Source organism: Pteropus vampyrus, unplaced genomic scaffold (genome assembly GCF_000151845.1).
Source record: "Pteropus vampyrus isolate Shadow unplaced genomic scaffold, Pvam_2.0 Scaffold287, whole genome shotgun sequence".
NCBI classification, from domain to species: domain Eukaryota; kingdom Metazoa; phylum Chordata; class Mammalia; order Chiroptera; family Pteropodidae; genus Pteropus; species Pteropus vampyrus.
Genome location: NW_011889068.1, coordinates 1,303,343 through 1,321,795, shown reverse-complemented (window position 1 = coordinate 1,321,795; position 18,453 = coordinate 1,303,343). Strand labels below are relative to the sequence as shown.

The 18,453-nt window shown below is 34.9% G+C and overlaps 1 protein-coding gene across 1 annotated transcript in view; it reads left to right on the top strand.

The window, feature by feature from the left end:
* Positions 1–16,308, top strand: part of YWHAZ (tyrosine 3-monooxygenase/tryptophan 5-monooxygenase activation protein zeta) — a 29,697-nt gene extending 13,389 nt beyond the window's left edge. The window contains exons 3-6 of the mRNA XM_011376190.2: positions 10,487–10,610; positions 11,141–11,304; positions 11,386–11,481; positions 14,176–16,308. Of these exons, the coding sequence (XP_011374492.1) occupies positions 10,487–10,610; positions 11,141–11,304; positions 11,386–11,481; positions 14,176–14,235 (444 nt within the window). The 3' untranslated portion in view covers positions 14,236–16,308. The remainder of the gene's footprint in view (positions 1–10,486; positions 10,611–11,140; positions 11,305–11,385; positions 11,482–14,175) is intronic.
* The last annotated feature ends 2,145 nt before the right edge of the window (positions 16,309–18,453 follow it).

The following is an 18,453-nucleotide window of genomic DNA, read 5'->3' as shown; positions in this document are numbered from 1 at the left end:
CTTTAATATTGCTTAAACACCAAGGATAATGGATCTCGGCTTTTATCAAATTCATTGTTGAATTTTTAAAAAGTTAAATGGTGAAGATTTGCCACCTATTGATGGGAAATGGCATTCAGTTAAGTGATAGGTCAAAATCTTCTGTAATTTCATATCCTTGAAGTTAAGCTGTATATTTGCTATATGACCTTATTTATAGAACACAACTTTTTATTCTCTTAGGCCAACATTGTACAAACAGGTGAGTTTAAAGTCAAAATGTCTGCAAATAGCTGCTAAATTAGTTTACACCACCTGAGTTTTAGCAATCTTGTTGGAGCACCTTTCTAATTGGTTGGTTGGAAGCAAAGGATGGAGTTGCAATTGCAGGAAAGGAAGCCATTCCAGCCACAAGGGGGAGTAAGAGACTAATTTGCAAATCAATGGGCCCCTCTGGCAACAAAAAATAGCCTGCATTTGTTTAGAATTTTAAGAAATCTAGGAATAGTAAAAGGGTCAGTGGCTCTACAGAATAAAGTGAAAGTTCTGGGAAATTTTGTGCACAATGAAATTGTGCAAGACTAGAAATTTGAACTTTTCTACATTGTGTAGAGTTGGAATTAAATTTTCTATTGAGGATGGTACTTAAAATGACATTCATGGAGTAGTTTGAGTTTCTTAGTTGAATAATAAATTGAGAATTGAACTTTATTAGAATCATTGAGTTTTAGGTTTGAAGGAGCATCTAGTCTATAGCTTTTTCATTTTTACAGATTAAGAAACTGAAGCTCAGAGGTTCTATGACTTTCATTAGGTGATGCCAATAAGCATTAATAATTTCTGTCCTTTAAGGTAGTATCCCCTTAGTTATAGTTTGAAACATTATATTTACTCTGCTATAAGATGTATGGATTTTAGGAGGGATGGGGGCTTGTCTGGTTAAGGGATTGTCAGAATAACCAGAACTTTAATTTCATTAATAGTGATGACTGCAGTTTTAGACTAGTTTAGGGTTCTGTACTTAAATGACAACAACAAGAATCACATATGAGGGCCCTTGTGCTTGCTTCAGTGTCTTGCCACCATTTCTCTTTTAACCACTGGCATTTTTTGCGCATGATTTATATGAAAGCAGAATATCTGTTTTCTAACCTCTCTTCATCTGTTGTGTTCATCAAAGAGACTGTGATAGTACAGTCTAAAACAGGAATGGGTTAAGGAGGCTTTGGTCTTTCTCAGTCATCTGTTTGGTAAGATCAAGTTAAAGGAGACTCTTCATCCCAGCTGTATTTTCAAATTGCAATCCATAAACGTCTCATTAGGGGTTGATTCTTTTTTGATATTCTAGGGCTATTTACTATTTGTTTGCTAATGACATTTTGTGGAAATTAAATTTAACGCTATGACCAATTGGTGCAATAGTCTCTAAGACAAAGTGAGAACCTCCTTTACACCCCTCATTTTCATTTACAAATGTATCAGTTGATTTAGTGCTATTATCTTCTAAGTACAAGCTTTACCAGCCCAGTAAGGAAATTTGAGAAACAGATGAGCACAAAGAGGGTATGAGGATAGAAAACAAAACTCACTGGTAATGCCACCTTCCAGTAAATAATATTAAAAAGTATTTTTCTTTAAAACTTTTAATATAATACTTATTCAATAACCAAAAGAGGGGATAACATTTCTACATATGGTGGTTAAATTATCTAACTTTTTAACTTTTCATTTTGAAATAATTTCAAATTTAGAAAAAAATTGGTAAAATAGTAGGAAGAACTTCCCATATATCCTTTATCTGATCCCCAGATGTTACCATGTTATATAACCATGTAATTATCAAAGTCAGTAAATTAATAAAATAATTGACAAAATAAGCTATATAATCTGTAGGATTTATTCACAAATTATACCACTTTCATCTCCTAATTCTGGTCCAGAATTCAATCCAGGATCATACTTTGCATTTCATTGTTATATCTCCTTACTCTCTTTTATTCTGGATCAGTTTTTCAGTCTTTGTCTTTCATGATTTTGACATACTTTTCTCAATAATTCTATAAAGTTCAGTTCTCATACTGGCCAGTTATGACATAGAATGTGTCTCAATTTGGACTTGGTGATTCCTCACCAAAATTCAGATTGTGTACTTGGGAAGAATTCCTAGATATGATATTGTTCGCTCTTTGGTGCATTAGGAGACACATGATATTGTCTTGTTAATTAACCAGGGTGTAAGATGTCTCAGTTCTATAATCTGTAATTTTTCTTTGAAATGTATTTTTTTATTAGTTGACTTCACGTATTCTTATTGGCAAGCCCAAATCATAGCACATAGCCCAGTGATTTATATAGACAGTCCCTGACTTAACAATGGTTGGACTTAACGATTTTTCAACTTCACAGTGGTTACAAAAGTGATATGCATTCAGTGGGAACCGTATTTTGAATTTTGATCTTTTCCCCAGGCTAGTAGTATGTAGTACAGTACTCTGTCTTCATGTTGAGCAGCAGCAGTGAGCCACAGCTCCCAGTCAGGCACACAGTCATGAGGGTAAAACAACCAAATACTCTACTGAGTGTACTATATTGCCAGCGTTTTTTGTATGAGCATGTTTAAGGTAGGCTAGGCTAAGCTGTGGTGTTCAGTGCATTAGGTGTATTAAATGCATTTGTAACTTAACTTTTTTCAACTTTAGATGAGTTTATCAAGACGTAACCCCATTTTGTCAAGAAGCATCTGTATAAACACTTTTTAGTGGGTACTTAATTCTTTTGAGGTTAGGTATTAGGACCCTTAGTAAATTCTAATTCCCATTTAAGAAAGAAGAGCAAGGAAAAGTGACCTTGAATTTAAAGAGTCGTAAGGAGAATAGTGGTAAGTTGGTTCAGTGTATTTAGAGAAGCTTTCCTGGGATAATGCTAGAATGGAGATTTTGAAATTAATGCTATAGTGAAACAAGATTGAGGAGGCGTGGGTCATGACTTTGTATTTGAAACTTGTTACTCCTTTTGGTGGCAGAGTTAGTACCAAAATCCAGGCCTCCTGACTTCCAAGCAAAGTCACTCTGCCTATCAAAGTCACTCAAAGTATCATTCGACCCTATTTCTGGTGGATATTTTTGTCTCCCTTAGCCTTCTTCGGGGTTATTACATAGAAACCCAGAGCTTATCCCAAGGATTCTGTAAGAATGTATTAGGATGTACCTAGCCTGTTCGAATGTATTAGGATGTACCTAGCCTGTTCCTTGGCTGCTGTAAAGTGTGCTTAGTAAAGCATTTATAAGTTTTGAGCAATTTCTTAGGACTTCAGAGAAGCAGAACATTGAATATTTTCCATTATCTCACATATAGTATCGACTTCAGTAATTTGTCATGTTTTAACTATTTAGAAGCTTGGTAAGATGATGAACTCTTCATAGTCTTCAGCATGGTGAGCTAAGATTTTCTCCTTCATTCTCTTAAAGTAGTTCTAGTTTCCTTATATTTAAATGAAGCTGTTCAAATTATGCATGTATTGCAATTCAGTCTGGGGTTTTAATATTCACATGACTAATATGTGCAAAATGTGTCTTTAAAGAGTCCATAAGTAGGTTAAGGATACATATGTATGTGAAAAGTTAAAAGTGTAAAATCATTTAAAATTAAATGTTCTGAATAGTAATTTAGATGTTATAGAGCAGGGGTCTCCAACCCCTGCGTCGTGGACTGGTCCAGGTCTGTGGTCTGTTAAAAACTGGGTTGTACAGCAGAAGGTGGGCAGTGGGCAAGCCAACAAAGCTTCATCAGTATTTGCAGCTGCTCCCCAGTGGTAGCATCACTGCCTCAGCTCCACCTCAGATCATCAGGCCATTAGATTCTCATAGCACCGGTCCCTGGTGCCAAAAAGGTTGGGGACCTCTGTAATATAGAGCATAGGATATAAAATAAAAAAAGGAAATCTCTGACATCATCCTACCTCCTCAGAGATAATCTCTATTAGGTCTTTTGGTATCCTGCAAATTTGTATTCTGTCCTTGAAGAATACAGATGAGTAGGATCATATATAAACTTTTCTGTACATTGTACCCACACACATACTTCGATGTATATAACTTATGCTTCATTCCATGTTGGCATGTACCTCATGCTTTTTAATGTCTGTGTTAGTATTATATGAGTATATAACATTTGTTTAACTAGTTTGTTAGAAATTAGGGTATTTCCTTTTGTTTTTCTTAGATACTAGAGGTATATGGACTAAACTGAATGGTTTTGAGAATTAGCTTTAGGGAGAACATAGGATTGGAGCTATGGATGGTAGTTAAGCACAGATTACTTTAAATCAACAGTTCTTAAAAGTAATCTGGGGAGCCCTTGGAATCGTTTTAGGGGGTTTTTGAGGTCACAGCTGTTTTCATGACAATACTAAGTCATGATTGGCTCTTTTCACTGTGGACATTAGCATGATGCAAAAGCAGTGCTGGCTAAAACTACTGGTTCCTTAACACTAATGAAGGCAGAACTGCAGTACTGTATTAGTAATTGATATGTTTTTCACCATCATGCACTCAGTATTAAAAATTAAAAAAAAGATTTGCTTAATGTCCTTAAAGCTGTAAAATTCCTTTATGTAGACATCTTTTTAATATTCTGTGAGGCAAAATTCTTTTTCTATTTCCAGAAAAAGAATTTGTGATGATTTGAACTGTGAGCTTAACTTTTTTTTTTTCCCATGGAGCATTCTTCAAAGAATGACAGGCAAGCTGTGGGTTATTCAGACGGGTATTTAGCAAACATCTTGAAAATGAATGAAATGACCATGTCACTTTAAGAAACACAAATGGTATTTGCGACCAATGATAAAATTCAAGCTTTGAAGCAAAAATGGGAATTTTAGAAAACCAGTACTTACTGCCTTGATATTGGCAGTTTTCCAAAATTTTATGAATATAAAATGGGTTTAAGACCAAAAACATTTAAACCATAAATATGGAGTATCCATTGTAACTACTTAGTCTTTTTTTCTAGGAAGTTACCTGTTTACTGAGAGATGAGTACACCACAGTTGGGAGGAATAAGTTAGCATTTTTTTTAAATACAAGGAAATTAGTTGGTATAAGAAGAGAGTTCAGAACTAAGATGAGTTTTTGAGAGGGTGGTGGGTTGGTTTGTTACGGGGTCATTTTAAAATTAGTATACTATGGTAATTGATTAGTTTAGATAGTGCTTGAAGGAAAAAAAATAGTTGGTTAAGGAATGTGGTTCAGAATGGACTGTTTTATCCTCCAAAACAATATGTCCTGTTCTAAATGCTTTCCAACCTGTGTAGTCTATCTACTCCTTATCTCCCTTTTACAGATGAGAAACCTGGCCCAGGGAGATTCCAGAACTATGTCCAGGTGACACAGTAAGCAATGAACCTGGGGTTTGAATTTAGGCAATAGGTGCTCTGTCTCTATGGCCTGTGCCTTGTAGAAGTCAGCTATAAAAAGAATAAGACTAAGTATCTTTTCTCTTTTGAATCCTGTGTTTTTAAATGGAGGCTTTTTGCGCATTATTTCACCACTCTTCCTAGTTACACAAGTTTAGATTACTTAGCCCAAAGTAAAGTACTGAAATTGAGAATACAAAAGCATTAAAGCAGATTTTTGAATGTCCACGTTTCCTTCTTATATTTACATCTGAGTAGAATTCCTACTCTGCGTCAGGATCTGATTGTTGCTTTCTTGTCTGTACTCTTATTTAGACCTAATAGCAGCCTTTTGAAGTAGATTTTCATTTTAGTCATTTCATAGATGGAAAATTAAGGCTCTGGGATCTCAAAATGAATGGTGAGAGTAAAATTCAGTCTGCCTGAGTTTAGAGTTTATACTGTTTGTCTTACACCAAGCTATTGCTCCAAGAAGTGCCACCAGCTCAGGCAGCAGTTTTGGTGTTTCAGGTGGTTTCTAGTCTAATTGTTACCTAAAAATTTACTGTTTTACTCTTCTTATTAATTTCAGACTATAATCATACTAAAGGACCAGTGAGAGGAGGTATATATATCACTAGAATAGAGACGGATTTTCAGTTTATAAACCCTTTCATTTAGAAATATGTGACCACAGTTAGTATTGAATGTTTATTTAAATTTCTGTTAGTGGAGGCAGGTTGAGCCTACTTCAGGAAGGGCAGTCAGGACTAGATGTGACTGACTGGTCAGTTTATGTCGTTCCTTAATTTTTATGCACTCCAAAATCAAAGCATTAATGTTACATGGACCATCCTTGGATCGAAGCATGTATTATAAAAACTTGTTAACATATTCTGCCATGGGGGGAAAAAATCATAATGTGACCCTATGTATCTTAAGTGTTTTTTTCACAACTTAATGAGATTAATTGTATCAGTTTAGAGAGAAAGAGAGAAAAAAATATTTAAATCACTAATGTCTCAGGGCCCACAAAATTTACTTGATTAGATCGTGGTTCAGTGCCCTCTTTAGCGCTCTGGGTGAGGTGTTGGATATGGGCCTTTAGTGGCATCTTGCTGCTTCCTATCCTAATAACTTAAAGTTATTAGGATGACTACTGTCAGAATATGCATTAACTCTAATTCAGCACATTAATCTTAAGTATATTTGAAAATGTTGGTCATGATATCTTTAAAAGACAGTGGCTGTCTTCAAAAACATTTTTAAATTACTTGAGGAAATTCTCTGAATTTCTAAATATTTCAGCAGTGCTGAGTGTAAGATGTTTATAAATTTCCTGTTTGACCTGAAAATTCTTTTCCATTGGGAATAAAATGTAATGTGCTATATGAAAAATTTCACAAGTGGAAGAGACATCAGAAGCCAGCCTAACCTTTGTTGAAGTTGTACCTCATCTACTTATTATATAATGCCATGTCTCCCTTTTTAAATTCTTAATGATGTCCCAGAGTTGTCATCGTTTTCATTGAACTATTGAGGATGAAAAGAATTTAGGAGATTGCACTGCGTGTTTTGCAGGGTGTTCTCTTTAAGTTTTTGTACATTTGATAGTAGCTATTAGTCTTTTCTCCCATTTTCTCTTTAGCTTGCTTTCATTTTTTTTCCTTGTCACTGCTGCTTTCTGAGAAGTGCTGCTTCCTTTTTTTCCCTTTTTATTCTTTGCATTTTGGTGTTCTTCCTATATTTTGCATCTTTACTCTGTCTCCCAAATCTAGAAAATTGAGCTTTTATTTTTCTTTGGTCAATTTGATAAATTAACATACTGTTTAACCCATTTTATAACTCTGTATCTTCCGTATCTTATATTAGTTTAATGAGATCACATCTAATTTATGAATTTTCTCTATAAAATACCCAAAAGATCCTCTTATTTCTCCTTAAAAATCTCTGTAAGAAGAGTGAAACTTAACATCTGGGTGGCCTATTTTAAGTTTGGACCACTCATAAAAGCATTTTCAGATTCAGAAGAAATCTGCTTCTTACTAAACTTGTCTTCTGGAGCCATTCATGTCATATTCTTTCTGTCTTCATGACAGTTTGTAGTTTCCTCATTATTCTTACTTGATTTCTTGGATAGTCTCCAGTTTGAAAATGCCTGTCTTGATACATTTTTATAGAAACAATATACTCTAGATTTGGTCTTGTTAGCAGAGAATAGAACTGAATCATTTTCCTTAAGTCCTAATTTTATTTGTATCTTGGAATCACATCCTTTTTAGGAGGCATGTCACCGAGGCAGAGAAAATGTAGCATAATGTTAATAGTACAGGTCAGAATGCCTAGTCACAGTTGCATCTTCATAAGTTAGCTGTGGTTTTAAACACATTATGTTACATTGCTGGGCCCCACTGTCTTCCTTAAGATGGGGATAATTGTCGTTTCTACCTCATCATAAGGTAGGAACTTATGGAAGATGCTTATGGAAGGATCAAATTAATCTACATTAAGTACTTAATTATCAAAAATGTCCTGTTTATTGAAATGTAATTATTTTTCTCAGTTGTCTGTTGCAAAACTATGATTTATTCATTCTTGTGATTCTGTGGCTTGCCTGGAGCCTGCTGGGCAGTTCTTCACACAGTATTGGCTGGGGTCACTCATTGCTTTGTGTTCAGCTGGGGCTGAAAAATCCAAGTGGTTTCATTTAGTATGTCCCCTGACTGGGGCTCACTTGGCCTTTCTCTCCAGCCGGGTGGTTTGACTTTTTACATGCTGGCTCAGGGCACCAAGAACGTGAAAGGTGAAGCTGCCCATCCTCTTAAGGGTTAGGCCCAGAACTGGAACAGCAGTCACTTCCACCACATTCTGTTGGTCAGAGCAAGTCAAGAAAATAAGCCCAGATTCTGGAGAAAAGAAATAAATTCTACCTTTTGACAGGAGGAGGAATGGCATACATAAACAGGGTTGGCAGGGGAGTTGGTGGAGGCCATCTTTGGAGACAGTCTACCACAGATCTGTTCTTTCAGAGTTAGTTTTCTGAACTAGAGTGTCGGTCCTTTTAAATTTAATCTTTAATCAAGTCTTTTTATTTTTTTAAATCTTAATGGTTCTTAGCTTTATGTCACTGAAAGATCTGATAGATGTCAGAAGTATACCATTTACCATTTCTCAATTTCAACAGCATTATTGAGGTATAATTGACAAAGAACTACACATTCTTAATTATACAATTTGATGATTTTGCTCATCAAATTCTTATAGTCAGCATTTCACCAGAAACACTGCACAGTTGGTGCTTGGTCCTTTTGGTCCATCATTAGGCCAATAAACAGTCTTGACTACTGCTTTCTCACCTTCTTGTTACTTGCATGTTCTGGTTAATAGCTTTAAAGTTACTTTTGTTGCTGTTAATCAGGCATAATAGCTAATTCAGTGTTCACCTTGGGGAGTAAGAGGTGCTTACCTGCTATTAAAAAACATTCTATGAGTTACCTCAGTGTAAAACATTTTCTAGGATACAGAAGTTACTACTCATAAATGATGGATTACTAATTCTCGTAACATTTATTGACACCTTTCGTAAATAACTTATACAAGTTTTCTGATGTGTACTTTGAAGTTTTATATCTTAAGTGATTTATTCTTACCTAACTGCACATATTCATGGCCTTCATCTTTACATATATAGAGTGGGTTAGGTAAAGTCACTGAAAGTGAAGGACATGACTAGGCAGTGTTACTCTTAGTTTCAATTGTTTTCCCTGCTAGACCATTTATTCACAAACTTTGGGACTTTCTTGTTCACCATTATATTCATTATATTCTCAGTGCCTATCGTAGTGTCATTTAAGTATTGGAGAATAGATGAATAGAAGAAATACATTGAAGCTATAAAATATGATATAGGAATGCCTTAGGTAGAGAATTGATTTCATAACTGGGCTTAGTTCTTGTCACTTCTTTTATTTGAAAACAGTCTTAGTATAATCTTAAATATATGTAAATGAGCCAGAGAGCAGTTCACAATTGAATTGTACACGAATCCTTTAAATTTAGATATTTTCTTCCGTTATTTAATTTGAAGTTATTTGTGAATTTTGGTTAATCACATTATACTATTTCTTTACTTAAACTTCATAGTTTAACCTTTTGCCTAGCCAATCAAATAGAAATTACCCTTAAAAGTGTGGAGTTGCCATAGTTTAAACCTAGACTGACTCCAAAGCCACTGCGCTATACCATCTTCCATAGTTGAATGAATAATGCATTTCGTATTAAAATAAAACCTGAAAAGGCCTTGTCTTTTGTTTATTTAGTGAAACAATTATTGAATGGAACTATCTTCTGTTGTTTGAGGCAGGTCCCCAAAGAGCATGTTCAAAGGGCAAAACACTTTTGCAGCTGAAAGATCTTTGAATTTAAAGTATGGGCGTGGTGTATGAAGATTTTGTTATCCCAATCAAAGTGCTCTGATTTCAGGCCAGCAGTTTTAAATATTGATTAATAATCATAGGAGATATCGTATCAAGTTGACTTCTGTCATCTTCATTCTCATTCTGTAATACAGTGCAACTTAACTCTGCTGCCGACTTGGCCACTACCCACTTCACCTGCATCTTTAGCTTACCTCGTAACAGAGGAGGGAGGGAGAAGCTGGGTTGTGAGGTATTATGTGAATTACGTCCTTACAAATGAAGTTAATTTTGTTTTGTTTGCTCTGTCATGGACTCCAGTAGTGTCTATTAATTACATTATTGGTTTCTGCTTAAGTCCTAATTTCTTCAGAGTCTCAAAAGGTTCATCTCTTAGGTTCTTTCCATTCTAACACCATGACTACCTTGAAATGGAATAGATAGCACTGTGGGGAAGAGGGAGTCTGATATTCAAATGTGTAAACCTTAGATAATCTGAACACTAACTTTAAACTTTACATTCTAAAGAATTCTGCTTTTAAACCACAAATTCATGAGCCTACTGCATTCAACAGTTGTACTATTGGCAATGACTGGGTATTAAAATTTATAATTTAGGCTATGATATGCCCTTAGGAAATTCAGATGCTTTCAGTTTTATAAATACTTTATTCTTATGGCTTTTTCTTTTTTTCCCAAGTCTCTCTTGGAAAAGTTCTTGATTCCTAATGCTTCACAAGCAGAGAGCAAAGTCTTCTATTTGAAAATGAAAGGAGACTACTACCGTTACTTGGCTGAGGTTGCTGCTGGTGATGATAAGAAAGGTATGCTGTGTTTTTCAACCTGGTGAACTTGTATAAAATAACATAGTATGGAAGTGTGTGTGTGTGTGTGTGTGTGTGTGTGTGTGTGTGTGTGTGTGTGTGTGTAATTGCTTAGAACACTAAATGAAGAGCAGTAATGTACTTTTTTATCTTTTTAGTCCTGAGACTGTGTATCTACTGCCTGATATTGGTTTCTTAAAATATATGTTTGATGAAAAGCCAATTTATGTATAGGAATGTTTCCCCATAATTTTAAGAAATAGTGGTTACAGCATAACTGTAGAGCAGTGCAAACTACTTAATAAAATATAATACTGAGATGATTACAAAGTCATCTTTGTCTTGACATTGACCAATAGCTAATGTGGTGTTCCAGGAGAAGCTTATTTTTTAAATTTAAGAACCTTATTCAGTTAAGGTTGCTACGGCTTATATTTTAGAGGATATTGTTGGATAGTAAAGGTTTGGCTTAAGGGGTGAAGATGAAGTGCATATTTTACCAGTATATTTTGGTTTGTTCTATTATATAGGGATTGTGGATCAGTCACAACAAGCATACCAGGAAGCTTTTGAAATCAGCAAAAAGGAAATGCAACCAACACATCCTATCAGATTGGGTCTGGCCCTTAACTTCTCTGTGTTCTATTATGAGATTCTGAACTCCCCGGAGAAAGCCTGCTCTCTTGCAAAGACAGTATGTATTTTACTTGTTATATGGAAAGACAGTGATCTTTATTATTTCAGCAATGAAATGTACTTTTCTTTTAAATCATAGGCTTTTGATGAAGCCATTGCTGAACTTGATACATTAAGTGAAGAGTCATACAAAGACAGCACGCTAATAATGCAATTACTGAGAGACAACTTGACAGTAAGTACATAATAGCATCATTAATGGTTCATGTAGTTGAATAGATTGTTTTATAGATTACTACAAGGAATATTTCTGTTTTGTTTGTTTTTTTTTTTAATATAAGATCCAATCTGTTAAAATTGAAGAAAACCACCTTATAGAAACTGAAATATTATACACTTTTATTAGTTATAGATCTGTTGTTAAAACTTTAGTTTTTAAAATAATATTGTAATTCATGGTTTTTGACCTTAAATCACATAGGCCATTTTATTTTCCATTTCAGTCTGGGTGATTCCATTTTTCCCATTTTAATTACAGAAGAGTTTAGTTTCAGTATCAAAAGTATACTGAAGTTCTCTTTAAGTTTAAATTTCATTAAAAATGCTTTTTTAACCCTATGTTGCCTTCATATTTATACTGCTGTGGTAGGGTATGAATAATTTCAGTTAAAAAATTTAAGGTACTCTACAGAATCCAAATGGAAATCTATTTTGCCTAGTCTCTTAGTAAAAGAAAAAAAGAAAAGGATTTATTACGGAAGGTTGTGATTGTCCTTTTGGTATACTCTAGACTAAAAAAAAAGCCGCATTGCCAATATTATACTGAAAAAATTAACAGTAAATCCTTAATATCTCAGTAGTGTTCAAATTTCAGTTGTCATTTTTATCTTTTCAGTTTTTCTTTTTTTAACATAAGTTTCTTATTTGAGTTGGGATTCACATAAAGTCTACATGTTAGAATTTGTTGATAGGTCTCTTTGGCCCTGTATGTTTTCTCATACTTCTTCAGATAAGTACTAAATTTGAAGTTTTGAGGCTTAGGTGAAAAAATTACCAAGTGTCTTCTCTGTACCAGATAAAGAGCTAGGAATGGAGGTTATTGTCTAGCGTGCTAATGGATTTTGTTAGCATTAGGGCCATTTCTCTTGGGGACTGTGTATCATTTTATATATTAGTTCTTGCAGCTTTATTCTAGTCCACTGCCAATTTCCTGAACTAGTTTTTCATTCTAGTGTTGAAGGTTCTCAGCAAAGTTTTTGAACCATGTTGTGTGCTTATTTATTATTAAAATTATTTTAGAAAATTTATTAGGGGGCTACCTACAAACTTGAGATTTTTACTTATTTTTTAAATTAAACTAAATATGTGGGTAATATTTTCATGTTGCATTACCAACAAAATGATTTTTATAAACATGTCATTTAAACTTGATGTCCTAGGTCGGGAATCTTAACCTCTTGAGCCACCTAGCTATATCATCTAGGACAGTTTGTGGCACCATTCTGGGTGTTTCCTTATTTTTCAGTTACTTCTGACATACAACAGTAGTTTTAGATACACGACATGGTGATTAGACACTTGAGTGATCACCCTCGCTAAATCTAGTTAGTACCCATCAACACCATACATTGTGAGATTTTTTATTTTAAGAGAAGCCTTAGTTTCTTAAAGAATGAATCTTTTTATGTCTATCGAATTTAAGAAGCAATTCATTTTGCTAGCTAATTTTAATATAAAGAATTTTTAATATTTTCCCTGGGTTGAAGTGATAAGATAGTTTATTATAGGTTTTTTCAAGGAATAATATCTTACATCAAATTTTTTTATGTTTATGTGGAACGTTCAAGAATCCTTGTATAATTAGAAAGAGATTATAGAAGAGAATCTCATCTTGTCTTAGCAAACTCCCTGCTAAACAGGTGCACACAGGTTTCCAGAGGTCAGTTTAGGTAACTGTGACCTTGGAAGAAGTCTCCTTTCCAGACCAGAGGTCTATTAGATTCATAAATAAGTAAAACTATTGGGTGATTTGGGAGATAGGAAAACATTGAGATTTTTCCCCACTTGTTTTTCCATGTATAAGCAATATAAAATTTAAGAGTATCTTGAATCAATTCTTTTATAATTATCTCTAATAATTATTACAGCAGTAAGACTTGTAAAAAATCGTTAATATTTGAAATAATAAATAAGCAGCTGAAATAATTTGGAAAAAATTTTTTAACCTGCTGAAAAACTGTAACATTAATGAAAAAATTAATAGACTGCATAGTTCTACCACTATGGGACAATTCAGTTTTTCCCTCTTAGAAGATTTGGTTCTGACCATACTATTTTGTGTTCATCTATTTATTTTGAATTAGACAAATTCACAAAGGTATGGTTTTCCAAGCTAAAAAAGCATTAGAAAAGCTAATTCGTATTTTATTCCAGTTTCTTGTCTCTTGAATTTCATGGAGTGTGGGATTCTCTCTAAATGAGAGTCTGTAAGATCTACCAGGGGAAAGTAGTCAACTTAGGCTTCTTGAGCATAGGCCATATTGGATGATTCTGGTTTAGTTGCAGTAAAGTTGTACATTCATCTCTCACTTGGGGCTGTTCGGGACATTCCAATTATTCTGATAGTTATTGATACTTAGCACTCGTTGGTTTCATTTACTTTCTTTTTACCTTCTATGAATAACCAGGAGTTTCCCGTGTCTGACTTTGTTATTTGAAGACATCTCTGCTATGTATTTACAGTGCTTACAAAATGATTAGAGGAATAAAGATATTGATGTGTGTTGTATCTTGAACTTACGTTCAGTGCTGCTATTTTTTAAAGAAAGCCTTTCAACTAAAACCATGGTTATGTTCTGGTACCATAGTATATATATTAAGACTTTTTTCAAACTGAAACATGCTGAAAAATCTTTCCTTCTTTTACCAGTTGTGGACATCGGATACCCAAGGAGATGAAGCTGAAGCAGGAGAAGGAGGAGAAAATTAACCGGCCTTCTAACTTTTGTCTGCCTCATTCTAAAATTTACACAGTAGACCATTTGTCATCCATGCTGTCCCACAAATAGTTTTTTGTTTACGATTTATGACAGGTTTATGTTACTTCTATTTGAATTTCTATATTTCCCATGTGGTTTTTATGTTTAATATTAGGGGAGTAGAGCCAGTTAACATTTAGGGAGTTATCTGTTTTCATCTTGAGGTGGCCAATATGGGGATGTGGAATTTTTATACAAGTTATAAATGTTTGGCATAGTACTTTTGGTACATCGTGGCTTCTCAAGGGCCAGTGTTAAACTGCTTCCATGTCTAAGCAAAGATAACTGCCTACATATTGGTTTGTCCTGGTGGGGAATAAAAGGGATAATTGGTTCCAGTCACAGGTGTAGTTATTGTGGGTACTTTAAGATTTGGAGCATTTACAAGGCTGTAGTAGAAATGGACATCCCATGGATAGCACAGGTTGAACCATGAGTGTGTCTGTGGAGTACTCGATCTCAATGTGCACACTTTTGACTACGGCTGCAGAAGTGTTCCTTTAGTTGTGACCCAATTTACTCTGGATAAGGGCAGAAACGGTTCACATTCCATTATTTGTAAAGTTACCTGCTGTTTGCTTTCATTATTTTTGCTACACTCATTTTATTTGTATTTAAATGTTTTAGGCAACCTAAGAACAAATGTACAAGTAAAGATACAGTAAAATGAATTGCTTGATATTCATTACTTCATGTATATCAAGCACAGCAGTAAAACAAAAAACCCATGTATTTAACTTTTTTTTAGGTTTTTTTGCTTTTGTGATTTTTTTTTTGATACTTGCCTAACATGCATGTGCTGTAAAAATAGTTAACAGGGAAATAACTTGAGATGATGGCTAGCTTTGTTTAATGTCTTATGAAATTTTCATGAACAATCTAAGCATAATTGTTAAGAACACGTGTATTAAGTTCATGTAAGTGGAATAAAAGTTTTATGAATGGACTTTTCAACTACTTTCTCTACAGCTCTTCATGTAAATTAGTCTTGGTTCTGAAACTTCTAAAGGAAATTGTACATTTTTGGAAATTTATTCCTTTTTCCCTCTTGGCAGCTAATGGGCTTTTACCAAGTTTAAATACAAAGTTTGTCATTACAAAATACTACTAATATAACTACTACTGTTCCCACCCACATCCCATACGCTCCCCCTCCCCCCCCAATTTTTTTTTTCCAGAGGTGGGGGGGTGGTGTATGGGGATTGATCAGAAAAAAAAAAAAACCATTAAAAATTTTAGTACATGGCATTTTCTAACTTCTGAAGCTAAAATGTTCTTAGCCCATCATGACATTGGGTAGCAGCATTAACTAAGTTTCGTGCTTCCAAATCACTTTCGGTTTTTTAAGAATTTCTTGATACTCTTACGGCCTGCCTTCAACTTTGCTCCTTTATTCTGTTTGTCAAGTGCACAAGATTACCTTTTTTAGCCTTCTGTCTTGTCACCAACCATTTCTACTTGGTGGCCATGTACTTGGAAAAAAGGGCCGCATGATCTTTCTGGCTCCACTCAGTGTCTAAGGATACCCTGCTTCCTTTGCTTGCATCCCACAAACTATTTCCCTCATCCTATTTACTGCAGCAGATCTCCTTAGTTGGTGAGATTGTGTTATTTCCCCTGACTGGTCTGTCATTGTCTACCTTTAAAAACTCTTCCTTTCCCTCCCTTTAAATAATGATGGGGCTAAGTTATACCCAACGCTCACCCTACAGACTATTTCCTCAGTACCTTGCAGAAAACACCAAACAAAAATACCATTTTAAAAGGTGTATTTTTTTTCTTTTAGAATGTAAGCTCCTCAAGAGCAGGGACAATGTTTTCTTGTATGTTATATTGTGCCTAGTACACTGTAAATGCTCAATAAATATTGATGATGGGAGGCAGTGAGTCTTGATGATAAGGGTGAGACCAAAATCCCAAATACTGTTTGTTGCTTGTTTATTATGACCTCAGATTAATTGGGAAATATCAGCCCTTAGGGATGATTATCCCAAATACTACATTCAAATAAAAGTGCAATGGAGGCCTTGGGGTCTTTCTTTCAAGGATAAAAGATCTCATCATGCTTTTGGGACAACATCATAATGCTTAACTCTCTCTCCCCCCCGCCCCATCCCCAGGCCAAGGACATGAAGTAATCATTTTATAGCTAAGGAGAATTAAGCTAGACTGAGGAAGTGGATCTCATTCAAGTAAACTATAAGTTAAATCTAAAGCTTACCACATTCTAGTCATGTGCATCAGTCATCTAAACTAGTTTGATTCTGAAATGAATTGTGATATTTCATTAATATTAGCTGTTCATTTCTACATAGTAGAGCCCAATAGATGATTCCAACCTGAGTTTTTCTTTTTTTTTGCCTTGGGATTTGAATAATAAAATTAGAATTTTGTAACATTAATTGTCCCAAATCCAGGCTTCATGTCTGTTTTTGTTAATATATGTTTCCAGGAATTTGGAGAATCCGATGTGCAGCTCTGGCCTTGGGTCCTGGCTTTTTAAAAAACTTAACTCTGCTGTAAAGATCAAGGAAATGGCAAGGGGGTGGGTTGCTAAGAGGGTTAGAATGTACGTCAGGCTTAACTAGGAGCTCGACTTTTTTTTTTCCTTCCTATCTTTCCTACAAAATCATCAATCCTGCCATACCCCAAAACGTATTAAAACTAGTCAAGGCCAATTTGGAATTTGCAATCTCATTTGTGATCATAGCTCAACTTGAGAGGGCTGAAAGTGAGTAATTTGGGAACTACCAATGGCGAAGTACTTAAAAATCTTCCATTTACTCTGAATGCAGATCCAAAACTTGGAGACTATACAGCAGTGGCAGCATTTAGTTTTTAATCTCCATTAGGGGAAAATGATGCTTTATTTGGAAAGTGATACTTTATTCGGATGCGAACGTCAGTCACTGCATGAGAGCCTGCAACGTGTTAGGAACCTTATAACTTGCTACGTGCTCAGAGGTAGGTAGTCATATTTTCCTGTAGGGTAAGGTCAAATCTATTGTTTTGTTTTGTCATGTACCACATAGGAAATTACAGTGGTAGAATTGAAATATCTTAAAGTGGTGGCTAAGACTGGGCACTTGGAAAATAGCTAGGCTTGGATCCTGTCCTAAACGTGAAATTACATCAATATCTTTAGTGTGACTTGTAGCAGTCGCAATCTCATTGATTAGCTCTTCTTGAAGAACTGGAGACCTAAAACTGTACTACTGGATCTTAGTAGGGTTTTGTTTGCTTTTTAAACTACGACAGTCCTGTAAGGAAATTTGGTACTCTTGGCTGACAAAAATGGTATTCAAAAAACCATCACAGTACATCTTTAAAAGCTTGAAAATTGACCTTTAAAATGTTGCTTGCATACATCCAAATCTAATAATGCTACTCACTTTTGGTCCCGTGAAGTCTACATGTGACTCAACCCCCATGTATTTCAGAACTTAAAAGTTAATGCAATAGCAAAGTGGTGGTCAGCTAACGTTTGGAAGACTGCACCTGCCCTGTACTTCTCCCTGTACTTCTCCCATAGTTACCCAATTTATAAGAATGTCCAACCGTCATGTTGGGCAAATGTGTTTTGGAGCAGAAACTAAATTAAGATATATTTAAGCACATCTATTATTGACCCTGGGTGATGCCAGAGACTTGGACAGTTGATTACTTTTTTTTTTGTATTTGAGTCCATTCCATGAAATTTCTCAAAGTCCACACTTGGTCTGTTTGAATCCAAGAATTGTCAGTATTGTTAATATCTAATTACAGAACTTAGAAGCCTACTAATAATTTCTTAGGTGCTTAGGTTTTTTATTAATAGTTGTTGGTTTAGGCTGGCCACTGTCTGTTTAAGAAGGGTTCCTCCGAAGATTTGTGGTTTGAGTCAAGACTTGCAGAATGAATGGGATCCAGATGGAGATAACGGCATGTATAAAGGCATCTAAGATATGAGAACTTAAAAAACAACTTACATGCACTTGCAAGTGAGGGGCTCTGAGTGTTGAAAGGAAAAATAGGTTATGTTCTGCTTTCAGAGTAACATAGGCTTATGGTTTTCACTTTTAACGTTTTTAATTACCTGAGGGGAACTTTAACATGTTTATTTCCTGATTCAAGGATTCTAATTTCTTAGGTTGGATCCAGGAATAAGCATTTTTAGCAAAACTCCCATG